The 13,366-nt window shown below is 40.1% G+C and overlaps 1 protein-coding gene across 6 annotated transcripts in view; it reads right to left on the bottom strand.

Annotated features, from left to right (window-relative positions):
* nrxn2b (neurexin 2b) overlaps positions 1–13,366 on the bottom strand; it is a 401,147-nt gene that overhangs the window by 324,365 nt on the left and 63,416 nt on the right. For all 6 annotated transcript variants that reach the window (XM_056746323.1, XM_056746365.1, XM_056746355.1 and 3 more), the window contains exon 3: positions 7,840–7,857. In XM_056746323.1, the coding sequence (XP_056602301.1) occupies positions 7,840–7,857 (18 nt within the window). The remainder of the gene's footprint in view (positions 1–7,839; positions 7,858–13,366) is intronic.

The raw sequence follows: 13,366 nt of genomic DNA, 5'->3' as shown, positions 1-13,366 counted from the left end.
CAACCAATGCCCACACAGGTGTGAATGGCCCATTTTCACCATGGATGCACAACCCCAATGTGTGGAGGCCACCTGATTTTCTACACCAATCGACCTCATTCATGGCACAAAGCCATCATCTCAGAATTCCCAAACGTTGAAAGAAAAGGCATCTGTGGGGGTTTCCAGCAAAAAATTAAAAATGAGGATGACGTAACAACGATCAATGTTAACATCTACAAAACAACAGGGATAATTGTAGTGAAAAGCACTCAAGGACTATTCGAGCAAAACTTCCTCAGTATCAAAGGAAGATTACAACTGGAACCCAACAATGAGCAACCCACCACAGAGGAATCAGACAGAACCCCAGTTTCTGATGAGCAGCAAGAACATAGAGATCTTCCTAACACAGAACAAACAAAGGACCCCCATTCACACTGCTACTGTACTGACATGAGAGAGAGATTCACAGCCCTGGAGGGGGAGCTAGTACAGCTCAGAGAAATTACCCTTTCTCTTCAAACCATACATAGCTCAGACCAATCCGGAAAGAATTCCACAGCCAAGCAAAAAGAGGGAGACAGCATCAGGAAAGAACTGTCTTCACTTCTGGCCAAAGTGAAGCAGCTAGTGCAAGGGAGGGAGAGGCTCAAGGTTCAGCTGGCATCACTGGAAATCCAGCTCACACAGCAGACAGAGAGTCACTGGACCCAGTTAACTGCTTAAAGAGAGGAAACTGCCTGGCGTCACAAAGGTAAGAGACTCAGGCGGAATGCTGATCTGGTATACGTCTGAATATGCAGACTCAATAAAAATGATTAAAACTGGCCAGTTTTACACATGGATAGAAATCGACAAGACCATCACTTCAACAGATCAGAGTATCTTCCTGTGTGCAACCTACATCCCTCCAGCAGAGTCCCCCTACTTCAATGAGGACAGTTTCACGATCCTGGAAGAAGAGATCAACTATTTCCACTCACAGGGCAATGTTCTGATCTGCGGAGACCTAAATGCCAGGACAGGTGAAGAATCAGACTCAGTTCACACCAAGGGAGACAAACACATTCCAGGAGGAGATGTCATTCCCAGACCTACACACACATACAAAGACTAAACTATGATAAAACAACAAACAAAACTGGATTAAAACTTTTCCATCTTTGTCGCACACTGGGTCTGTACATTGTCAATGGTAGACTACGAGGAGATTTGTACGGTAGGTACACCTATAGTTCTAAGCTGGGTAACAGTACGGTAGACTATTTCATCACGGATCTGAATCCTAACTCCCTCAGAGCGTTCACAGTCAGCCCACCATCCCCATTGTCAGATCACAGTTAAATCACTCTCTACCTCAATAGATCCAAACCTAAAACAGAGGTATCAAAACAAACTCACCTCCATACCATAAAACAAACATATAGATGGAAACAAAATTGTAAAGAAACATACCAAAGCATATCTCGTAAACCAAAAATTCAAAACCTACTGAATAAATTCCTAGTTATCCCATTCCCACACAATAACGAAGGTTTAAATTTAGCAGTAGACAGGATTAACCAAATTTTTACAATATCTGCAACGGTATCTAACCTAAAACCCACTAACACAAAACCAAACAAAAAGCCTGTGAATGAGAAATGGTTTGACCACGTGTGTAAAAACCTTAGAAAAGAAGTAAGAATTCTATCTAATCAGAAACACAGAGATGCTGACAATGGAAACACACGCCAACTCTACCATGAAAAAGTTAAACAATATAAGGACACACTAAAGAAGAAAAAGAAACGAGATACACAAAACCAGTTAAAAGCAATTGAGCAATCTCTAGAAACAAATCGCTTCTGGGAACATTGGAACACACTTAACAAACCCCACCATGAAGATCTTCCCATTCAGAACGGAGACGTATGGATAAAGCACTTCTCAAACCTCTTTAGTAAAATAACCAAGAACCATGAACAAACAAACCTACACAACAAACTATGCACTCTGGAGTCAACAATTAAAGATTACCAAAACCCTTTAGACTATCCAATTACACTCGCTGAACTGGGCCAAAATATACCAAAACTTACATCCCAAAAAGCAAGTGGTATCGACGGTATCCTAAACGAGATGATTAAACACGCAGACCAAAAACTTACACTCGCCATCCTCAAACTGTTTAATATCATCTTTAGTATAGGTATATTTCCCACAATCTGGAACCAAGGTCTCATAACTCCAATCCATAAAAGTGGAGACAAATTCGACCCTAATAATTACCGCTGAATATGTGTAAACAGCAACCTAGGTAAACTCCTCTGTAACATTCTTAACAGCAGACTTCTCCAATATCTAAACAACCAAAACATCCTGAGAAAATGCCAAATTGGTTTCCAACCCAAATACCGCACATCCGATCATATATACACTCTTCGTACCTTAATTGACAAAGAAACAAACCAAAAGAAAAGAAAGCTCTACTCATGCTTTGTTGACTTCAAAAAAGCTTTTGACTCAATCTGGCATGAGGGACTTTTTCTTCAGTTGATTCAATGTGGCATCAGAGGAAAAACCTACGACATCATCAAATCAATGTACACCAATAACACATTTGCAGTTAAAATTGGCAACAAGCACACAGACTTTCTCTCCCAGAGTCGTGGAGTGAGACAGGGCTGTAGTCTAAGTCCTACACTATTTAACATTTACATGAATGAAGTACCTGGAGCTCTAGAACAGTCACCAGCACCCGGTCCGACCTTACAAGACACCGAAGTGAAATCCCTCCTGTTTGCAGACGATCTGGTGCTGCTGTCACCCACAAAAGAGGGTCTACAGCAACATCTGGACACCCTGCACACTTTCTTCCAAACATGGGCCCTATCGGTTGACCTTAAGAAGACTCGAGTCATGATATTCCAAAAAAAGCCCAGTAGCCAAAACCAACATAACCGTTTCAAACTAAACAACGTGCCCCTAGAACACACCAAGACCTACACATATCTTGGTATAAACATTAGTAACACCGGAAACTTAAACAAGGCTGTGAATGACCTGAGAGACAAGGCACGAAGAGCCTTTTACGCCATCAAAAAGAATATCAAAATTGACATCCCAACCGTAATCTGGCTGAAAATAATACAATCAATTATAGAACCAATCGCGCTGTATGGAAGTGAGGTTTGGGGTCCTCTCGCCAAGCAAGAGTTCAGCAGATGGGACAAACACCCAATAGAGATTCTGCAAACTGAAATGTGTAAAAACATTCTACGGGTACAGAGAAAAACTCCAAACAACGCCTGCAGAGCAGAATTAGGACTGTATCCTCTAATCATTAAAATACAAAAAAGAGCTTTAAAATTCTACGCACACCTTAAGAACAGCGACACAGACACACTCCATCACAAAGCCTTAAGTCATCAGGGGCTGACCCCAGAGAGAAACCCCTTCATCCAACTGATGTCACAACTAACTCTACAACCCCAAACATGCCCAAGTCAACCCCAAACCCCAGCCAGACTAAACCAAATGATCAAAAGACAAAAAGAGAAATATCTCAAACACTGGACAGAAGCAACAGCTCAGTAAAGTAAACTGGAATGCTATCTGTCACTAAAGAGAGAATATAAAGTGTCAGAATACCTCACAAGCGTATCAGACCCTAAACTAAGAAAAGTGTTGAGCATGTACAGACTGTGTCCACACTGCACACACAATCAAGTGGAAACAGAGCTGCACTTTCTCCTCTCCTCTCCCAACTACACACACATCAGAGAAACATTCTTCCCCCAGTTTACAAACTTACACAAAGACTTTGACCAGTTTCAACAAAAGGACAAGATCTCATACATACTGGGAGAAAACTCAAAAAGCTCAAACCTGCTGCAAGATATGTCAAGTCCTGCCACGACCAAAGAACAACCAGCACAACACAAAACAATTAATTAATTAATTTCATTATATCTTATCTTTATCTTAATTTGTATTTGTGCATGTTTATATTTAATTTTGTGCTTTGGCAATGTACATTTTCTTTTATCTTGCCAATAAAGCTCCTTTGAATCTTGAATCTTGAGAGAGAAAGAGAGAGAGAGAGAGAGAGAGAGAGAGAGATAGAGAGATAGAGAGATAGAGAGAGAGAGATAGAGAGAGAGAAAGAGAGAGAGAGATAGAGAGAGATAGAGATAGAGAGAGAGATAGAGATAGAGAGAGATAGAGAGAGAGAGAGATAGATAGAGAGAGAGAGAGAGAGATAGAGAGAGAGATAGAGAGAGGGATATATATATATATATATAGAGAGAGAGAGAGAGAGAGAGAGAGAGAGAGACTGTTGTTTCTGTTATCTGTCCTGACCTGTGTAGATACTCACAGTACTCATGTATTGTAAACACAAAGAAACATTATAACATTATAGTGTTATAACTATGTTTGATTTCAAAAAAAAAAAAAAAAAATCAAACACCAAGTACAGATATATACAAGATCTACAGACAGACAGACAGTCTCTGAACTCTTCAACCTTCACGTGATGTCAGGAGCGGATTCCTCATTGGTTTTCAGGTAATCTCCTTCTGTTCTTCAAATACCACAGTATTCTGCAGATAAAGATTGGGAACAAACATGACAGGATTTGGTGGAAAATGAGGTCATTTCATTCCTAGCTCATTCATTTTCAGAGCAAAGTTTCTCCCTGCAGACACCACAGACGCTCATTCTCATCAATCTCACTCCACCTTCACCCGGTCAGCACCGCCCCATTAAAACCAAACCTCTTTAAATCAGGCCATCGGAAAAAAACAGGTGAGGGCTCCCAAACTACAAAGTACAAAACTACACCCAGTGCAAAACTTCACCCAGTGCAAAACTTCACCCAGTGCAAAACTTCACCCAGTGCAAAACTTCACCCAGTGCAAAACTTCACCCAGTGCAAAACTTCACCCAGTGCAAAACTTCACCCAGTGCAAAACTTCACCCAGTGCAAAACTTCACCCAGTGCAAAACTACACCCAGTGCAAAACTACACCCAGTGCAAAACTACACCCAGTACAAAACTTCACCCAGTGCAAAACTACACCCAGTGCAAAACTACACCCAGTACAAAACTACTCCCAGTGCAAAACTACACCCAGTGCAAAACTTCACCCAGTGCAAAACTTCACCCAGTACAAAACTACTCCCAGTGCAAAACTTCACCCAGTGCAAAACTTCACCTAGTACAAAACTACACCCAGTGCAAAACTTAACCCAGTACAAAACTACACCCAGTGCAAAACTTCACCCAGTGCAAAACTTCACCTAGTACAAAACTACACCCAGTGCAAAACTTCACCCAGTACAAAACTTCACCCAGTACAAAACTTCACCCAGTGCAAAACTTCACCCAGTGCAAAACTACACCCAGTGCAAAACTTCACCCAGTGCAAAACTTCACCCAGTACAAAACTTCACCCAGTACAAAACTTCACCCAGTACAAAACTTCACCCAGTGCAAAACTTCACCCAGTGCAAAACTTCACCCAGTACAAAACTATTCACAGTACAAAACTACACCCAGTACAACACTACTCCCAGTACAAAACTATTCACAGTACAAAACTACACCCAGTACAAAACTGCATCCAGTACAAAACTACACCCAGTACAACACTACTCCCAGTACAAAACTATTCACAGTACAAAACTACACCCAGTACAAAACTGCATCCAGTAAAAAACTTCACCCAGTACAAAACTTCACCCAGTACAACACTACTCCCAGTGCAAAACTACACCCAGTGCAAAACTACACCCAGTGCAAAACTTCACCCAGTGCAAAACTTCACCCAGTGCAAAACTTCACCCAGTGCAAAACTACACCCAGTGCAAAACTTCACCCAGTGCAAAACTTCACCCAGTACAAAACTACTCCCAGTGCAAAACTTCACCCAGTGCAAAACTTCACCTAGTACAAAACTACACCCAGTGCAAAACTTCACCCAGTACAAAACTGCATCCAGTACAAAACTTCACCCAGTACAAAACTTCACCTAGTACAAAACTTCTCCCAGTACAAAACTACACCCAGTACAAAACTACACCCAGTACAAAACTACACCCAGTACAACACTACTCCCAGTACAAAACTACTCACAGTACAAAACTACATCCAGTACAAAACTTCATCCAGTAGTGCAAAACTACTCCCAGTACAAAACTACACCCAGTACAAAACTACTCCCAATGCAAAACTACTCCAAGTGCAAAACTTCATCCAGTACAAAACTTTTCCAAGTACAAAACTACACCCATTACAAAACTACACCCAGTACAAAACTACACCCAGTACAAAACTACTCCCAATGCAAAACCACTCCCAGTACAAAACTACACCCAGTACAAAACTACTCCCAGTACAAAACTACACCCAGTACAAAACTACACCCAGTACAAAACTACACCCTGTACAACACTACTCCCAGTACAAAACTACTCACAGTACAAAACTACTCCCAGTGCAAAACTACTCCCAGTACAAAACTACACCCAGTACAAAACTACTCCCAGTGCAAAACTACTCCCAGTGCAAAACTACACCCAGTACAACACTACTCCCAGTACAACCCTACACCCAGTACAACACTACTCCCAGTACAAAACTACTCCCAATGCAAAACTACTCCCAGTGCAAAACTACTCCCAGTGCAAAACTACTCCCAGTGCAAAACTACAGAAAGTGTATACCCAAACTGTATTATACTCATGTTGCTCTGACTGAAAATAGTTCTCTTTTAGTTTTTTAGACAACTTTATTTCACTTTAATCCACATGGACTGTTTCTCATTGTTATTCTGCAGCTTCATTGTGTAGCAGATCAGGAATCATCATCATGTCCAGGTCAACCTCGCTCCCTTGAGTCACAACACACGACAAAACCTCCTCTGGACTCCTGCCGCGCTGACATTTTCACATCAAGGGCTAACATTCAGCTCTCTGGATGAGTCCTCTAGTTCACCGGGCCGCACGGATGACCAAAAAAAAATTGTTTCATACAGTCTCTTCAATAAATCTCACTGTTTGATCTCATTAAAAAAATGTGTTTTAAAATCTCCAGGAGTGAAGTCTGGCTTATGAAGATGAGGAATAGAATTCATGCTGTATCACGTCTTCACTCACAACTAGAACGTTAGGCATGTACATTATAAGACGCTGACATTGAGGAAGCTAAATAAGCTTCAATTAAAAACAACCAACCCCTGTCAATAAGATTTGGACTTGCACCCAAGTCAAGAAACCTTGGCTCTACTTCACCACACACACAACTTTGTGTGTTACCATAGTGACATCTCTCCTGAGTTATGCTGGGTAGAGAAGGGTAATCCATCAACAGCGTTGTGTCCTGATATAGAGAAAATATCAGGATACCTGCACACACACACACACGAGAGAAACGTCCAACCATCCATTACCTACACAAATCCTGCCTGCAGGGGGATTATGGGTAAATACACGTGGCTCCGGATGCAAAACCGAATTTGCTTTCCGTTTATCTCTGTCAGACAGCATAACCACACTCACGGGAAGGTTTAACCTAAGAGTAGCTACGTGTTTTTTCTGTAACTTCTCAAATGTACATAAAAAAAATCAATGCCATAAAGTCAACAAGCAAGAGCGATGTGATGCTGTACGGATCCATCCGAACATTAACAGACTGAATTTTTACACCTCAAAGAGGAGACTGATAGAAAACTCAAATCAAACAGAAGAATAACAGAAAGAATAAGGTCTTTGAGAAATTCAGAAGCAAATCAAGTCACCAAACCGCAGTCCAATCTGACAAAAGCCGCATCCAGAAATACAGAAATCAGTTTAAATCAGCAGCGCTCTTACCTTCCGACACGTGTTCTTCTGCTCCGGGACATCACACAGAGAGCAGGAAAGAGAAAAGAGAGAGAAATCCCACATTAGATGGATGACTGTTTCATTTGAGAAACACAAGAAACAGGTCAACACAACACATGAAGAGGTTTTTTCCGTTCACGCAAAGACAAATCTCATTTTCTAAAGTCACGTTGGAGTCATTCCTCTCACGCAGCACATTCATCAGTGTCTTGTTTTGTTCATGACCTCAGAGACATTCAACAATTGCCTCAATGAGGTTAATTACTGTAAAACTCTTGGCAAGAAACTTCCAGACAACCTTTGGCCGAAGCTTGTGCGTTCGTTTTACTCACTGAGAAGAACAACATGAAGCTAATTTTTATGCAACTGTTAATAACTTGACTGTGTTCTTATAAAGCTTGGAGTTTAGATCAGAATTGGCATGAGGTCCTCCATTTACAGCACAATGTTAGCCCTGTTCCAATGTCGGCCCAATATTTACTTTCATGTTTGAATTGGATGTACAATTAAATAAGCAGAAAATCTCTAAATATTCAGTCCTCCGAGCACGGCAGAGAAAATGGTGAATTATTTATTTCCATAAATCTAGGAGCTCATCTCCGGAGGCGAGCCATTGACTCTCACTATTAAGATTTCATGAAAGTTGTGGCTGGGGTGTTTGAGGGTCAGGATGTAATATCACAGCCCTGACAACTCCTAACTTAACTTTAGCTTTTTGACGGACAACACGTCACATCTGACTGACACTAATGTGTGCTTGTCAACCCTTCACAGAGGATGCTCTGGTGTTATCATGTACACACATCTAGTATAACACATATAAATAAACTTTCCTCACCTGATGATTATGATGATGTTATGACTGTAATAACTCATGATAGGCGTTTATTATATGAAGAATGTGAGCTGGGAGGTTGGATGGAGGGTTTTCATATTTATATTCAGCAGAAGAATAAAGCTTGCCAGTAGCATCAGAGAAGAGTGACGTGATGTGAACGTATAACTGAAATTTAGAGACTCGTCTGACAAACATTCAGCACCAAGAAATCTCTAAATCAACAAACAACTAATCTTTACTCAAGCAGTAGATTATTAGCATCCACTCTATTCACTGGACTTGAGATTTTGGGTCATGTGAAGGTTGTGAGATATGAGGATTTTTCCTAAAATAAACACACAGCCTGAAAGTGATGAGGCCATAAAGACATTCTGACCTGCTGATGACCAAACACACTCGTTCAGTAAAGGTTACAGCTGTGATGACACACACACATACACCTGAACGTGTAAACACTGTGTGTGTGTGTGTGTGTGTGTGTTTGTGTGTGTCAGTCACTCCAGAAGAGCATAATCATCATCATCGCACTGACCTCAGATCAGTCCGTCACTGCACAAGAGCATCATGAGAGTGACCTCAGACCCATCACACTGACCTCAGATCAGTGAGTTGAAGTTCATCATCTCTTCACACAGACACAAGCTCTTCACAGCTGCACTGACAGCCAAAAAGGAAAACATCTGAACAGAATCTGGACCTCTTCCAGTCTCTGTATCATGCTTTCAAAAAGAGATCTCGAAACATCTTTAAATCAAGATGAATTACTAATATTAGTGATGGGTCGTTCATGAACGATTCGTTCTTTTTAAAGAAATCTTTAACATGACTCGGGAGTAACGAGTGTCTCAGAGAGTGATTTGTTTATTTTGTGTTGATGCGCACGTGCAACATTGTACCAGAAACCGTAATGATTAGTTTGTCGCACCAGTCATCAAGACCGAGCCCTTTCGTTCTTTTGTCAAATAGCTCCGCAGGCAACCCTGCAGCCTTTACCGGAGTCTTCGAATCAGAGTCGTTAACGTTACGTGACCACTTCCAGGAACAACATTCAAATGCATGTTGTAAGTCTTTAAGGTTGTATTGTAGGAAGAAGTGTTATAAAATGATCAAAAGATATGTGCAATAAACATCTCTAAAACGTACCATTCTGTTCTTTTTTTCTGTCTGTATATTAATACAATTTTCAGGTGGATTTCTGCATGTGTTTTTAATATATCTTAATAAACGACTATTTTGCATAAGAACTGTGCTAGCAAAATATAAACATAAGTAACACTAGTAAAGTCAGTGTTTATGTCCAATGCAAATATTATACAAGTGATCTCTTATTAAATAGTTGCACTTTTAAAGGATTTCAATAGCCGATTATTATATACTTTGCTAACTGCATGAAACTTTATAGTAAAAAACAACAACCTGTTAACCTTATTGCATACTGGAGTGACTCAAATTTTTTATTGAATTATAAATACATAACTTTACAGAAATGCATCAAAAGCAAGAGTTAAAAACTGAAGTCTCTAGAGTCGAGCTATAATCCTTATTTTTTCTTGTAAAGATTTCAGAGTTTATATGGCTGTCAGGAAATACTAAAATTACTGTTTCTCATAACTTGTCCTTAACTACAATATACATTTCTTATTATATATCTGATCAAAGCATAAATAAACGTTATGGGTTAATTTGGCTATAAACATGCGATATTAATTTAACTGATTGAGATTGAGATTCAAACATCCGAATCACAAAACTAATCAGAACTTCCCATCACTAATAAATATCCGAATGAAAGCGTCTTTACCGGTCAGTAACTTGTTTACTTCAGACTGGAGCGAGTGGTCTGACAGTAGTCCCGCCCCCCATCATACGGTGTTCACGTACACACAGTTCTCTTTACAAAACAACTTGTCAAGGTGTGTTCTGTGTATCCCGGCCACGAGTGCACAATCTGAGGGTTTTGACTAGAAGGATAGGGTCACCTCCACTGGGCATGCGTACTTCAATACGCATCGTTTTTGTCGCTGAAAACTGTTGATTAATGTTTTTTGATAATTGTTATGTGTGGTTTAGTGTTGGGTGAAGGCGTTAGCTAATGTAATTTATTGTAATTATATGGCGAGATTTTGCTCCACTTCCGGCCGTAGATGTATCCCTTCTAGCAACAACCCCTTCTGCGAGAACAGCTTTTGTGGGCGGAGTTTGGAGGAGAGACGTGAACTGAAATGTTTTTTTGTCAGAATTGCTTGCACGGACGTTTTTTTTTCTTCTTAAAGTCATTTTGCAGTGTAGCTTATAATAATCCAAAATTTTCTTGTTTCTTCATAGGTGTTTAGCTTAAAATGTTGAAAGAAGTGTCTTGTTGTTACGGGACAGAGTGAGTACAGTACATTCTTTCAGTATTAAGTTATGGGCCTAATATATAGGATATTCATGAAGGGAGAGGACAATTTTTTTGTTGTTCTCAATTTTATTTGAAGTTATATTGTTTTATATTGAAAAGCAAGTTAAAACATAACAAGCACATTTGTTTGCCTCGAAGCCTCGTTTAATCCATTTAACTAATACACATGGAGCACTGCGTTTCCCCATGGACCGTTATTACTGACGCATAGCCTGCTAAACTCTTTTCATGTTTCAGGGCTCTCAAGTCTCACGCATTCACCGTCAGACACACACGTTTTAGTCTGTTCACACGCTCACACGTATGTCTCATGCTGATAAATAAGTGAGAGCTATTTTGCGAGTAAGACTTGTTTTCAGGCTGCATTGAGTCCATAAAACTAGATGCGGACTAGTGGACGCAGAATGCTGTTATTTAAACATGTCATCTGTCTGTTCTGTGCGTCGGAGTGATTAAACTGCAGAGTTTAATATGTCACACGCGTGATGCTCATGACTGTGTCTGCACTTTTAGAGGGCATGAAGACACAAACTTACTGTCATGAGTTGATCTGAGAGTTTATTTCACAAACATTTTATTGTTTGAATGAAGAAAAAAGACGTACTAAAAAATAAGCGTCTACCGGCAACCTGCCAAAATAATAGTCCGGTTACCTCTGTCGCTTTGGATAAAAGCATCTGCCAAATGCATAAATGAAAATGTAAATGTATTAATGTTTCTTATTTATACATTTGTATTAGGCCTATATTGCATTTTGAATGTAATATGGCAATGGCATGTACTTAATGGGTTTAGTTTTCACAGATATTAATGTATGCAATTTCAGCAATAAATATGTACATTTTTTGTTTATTTAGTATGGCTCTGTTATAAAGAACAAGCACATAATATCCGAATACCCGATTAATCGGTGGAAAAATCAGTAGAATACACGATTACTAAAATAATCGATAGAAAATAGATGACTCTCACATCAGATGACCAAAACAATTTATAACAATATTTTCATTTTCTTTATTGTGTTTCGTCATGATTTAAGGTCAATGAATTACACTCGATATGAATGCAGGGAGACACAGAGAGTTTGCCGTTATTGGGACATATTCACCGTTATTAATAACACTAGAGCAGTAAAAAATAAAGTCATCTGAGACCATGAATGTTCTGTCACAAGCTTACTGAAGAATAACCAAACTGACCGTGATGAGGGCCGTCGCCATGACAACAGCTGAAAGCCACTGACTGATGATTACTGGCTGAAGAGGTTTGATTACCAAACTATTATAGTGTTGAGAGAATAACATTACTGATGAATAATGGACTAAGAACGCTCTTTCATAAGCTTGTGCGTGTGTGTGTGTGGGTGTGTGTGTACGCCAGCCGTCTGCAGACAGAAATCAAACTGCAAACTCACACTATTCAAGGGACATTCAAGTGAATCTTGACAGAAACAGAACAGTTTGTGCTATTTGTGCATGACTGCGGTCTAACACATCAAATCACATCAGACAGACGCATGTCCACTCATTAACCCCGCCTCTCACTTTGATTGACACGAGTCTGCACCAACAGTGACACTCGCCTCAGGCCATTATTCACCCAAACTACACAGAAAACCCATCGGTCTCTGTTCGTTTGTTAAGTTTTACATCTGCATCTCTCCCTTTTGCGCATATTGTCTATGAGAACGTCTGCAAACAAAACATACACATCAGCCAAGATAAAGTGAGATGATGGTGTGCATGGGGAACATTTAGATGATAGTTTGAGCCACGTCACATTTGATGTTTCTCTGTCGGGAGACTGAGTGGAGAAACATTCAAGAGGTGTAAGTGCAAACCTCAAAGAGAGCGAGATTCCTGTCGTAGAAATCATCATCATCATCATCCATAGCGTGAGAGTTATTGATGTAAACGCTGGACAGCTTCACGTCACCTGACACACTTACATAAAGCATATCGCTACTCCTTATTTGGAAATAAAGAAATCACGATGTGCCCCTCAAGAAAGAAATGATTATTTTTAATGAACCGGGTAAATCGGTTCGCAAATCACACCAAATGATTCATCTACGTTTGTATGAACTACTCAATGATTCAAATGAGCCGTTCATAGCGAGTCTTCAGTGAACTGAATTCACGCGCGCGCGCGTGCGCGCTATAAGTAAGTTACTCATGTCCAGTTTAAGGATAATCTTTGTAACTGAAAATCACACTTAGGTCAAAACCCACAGTTGTTGGTGTAGTCCTAATCTGCAGACATCGTTGAATGTGGAC

This window comes from Triplophysa dalaica, chromosome 1 (assembly GCF_015846415.1).
Source record: "Triplophysa dalaica isolate WHDGS20190420 chromosome 1, ASM1584641v1, whole genome shotgun sequence".
Taxonomy (NCBI): domain Eukaryota; kingdom Metazoa; phylum Chordata; class Actinopteri; order Cypriniformes; family Nemacheilidae; genus Triplophysa; species Triplophysa dalaica.
Note: the sequence above shows the minus strand (reverse complement) of the source record. Positions and strands in the feature narration are given on the sequence as shown.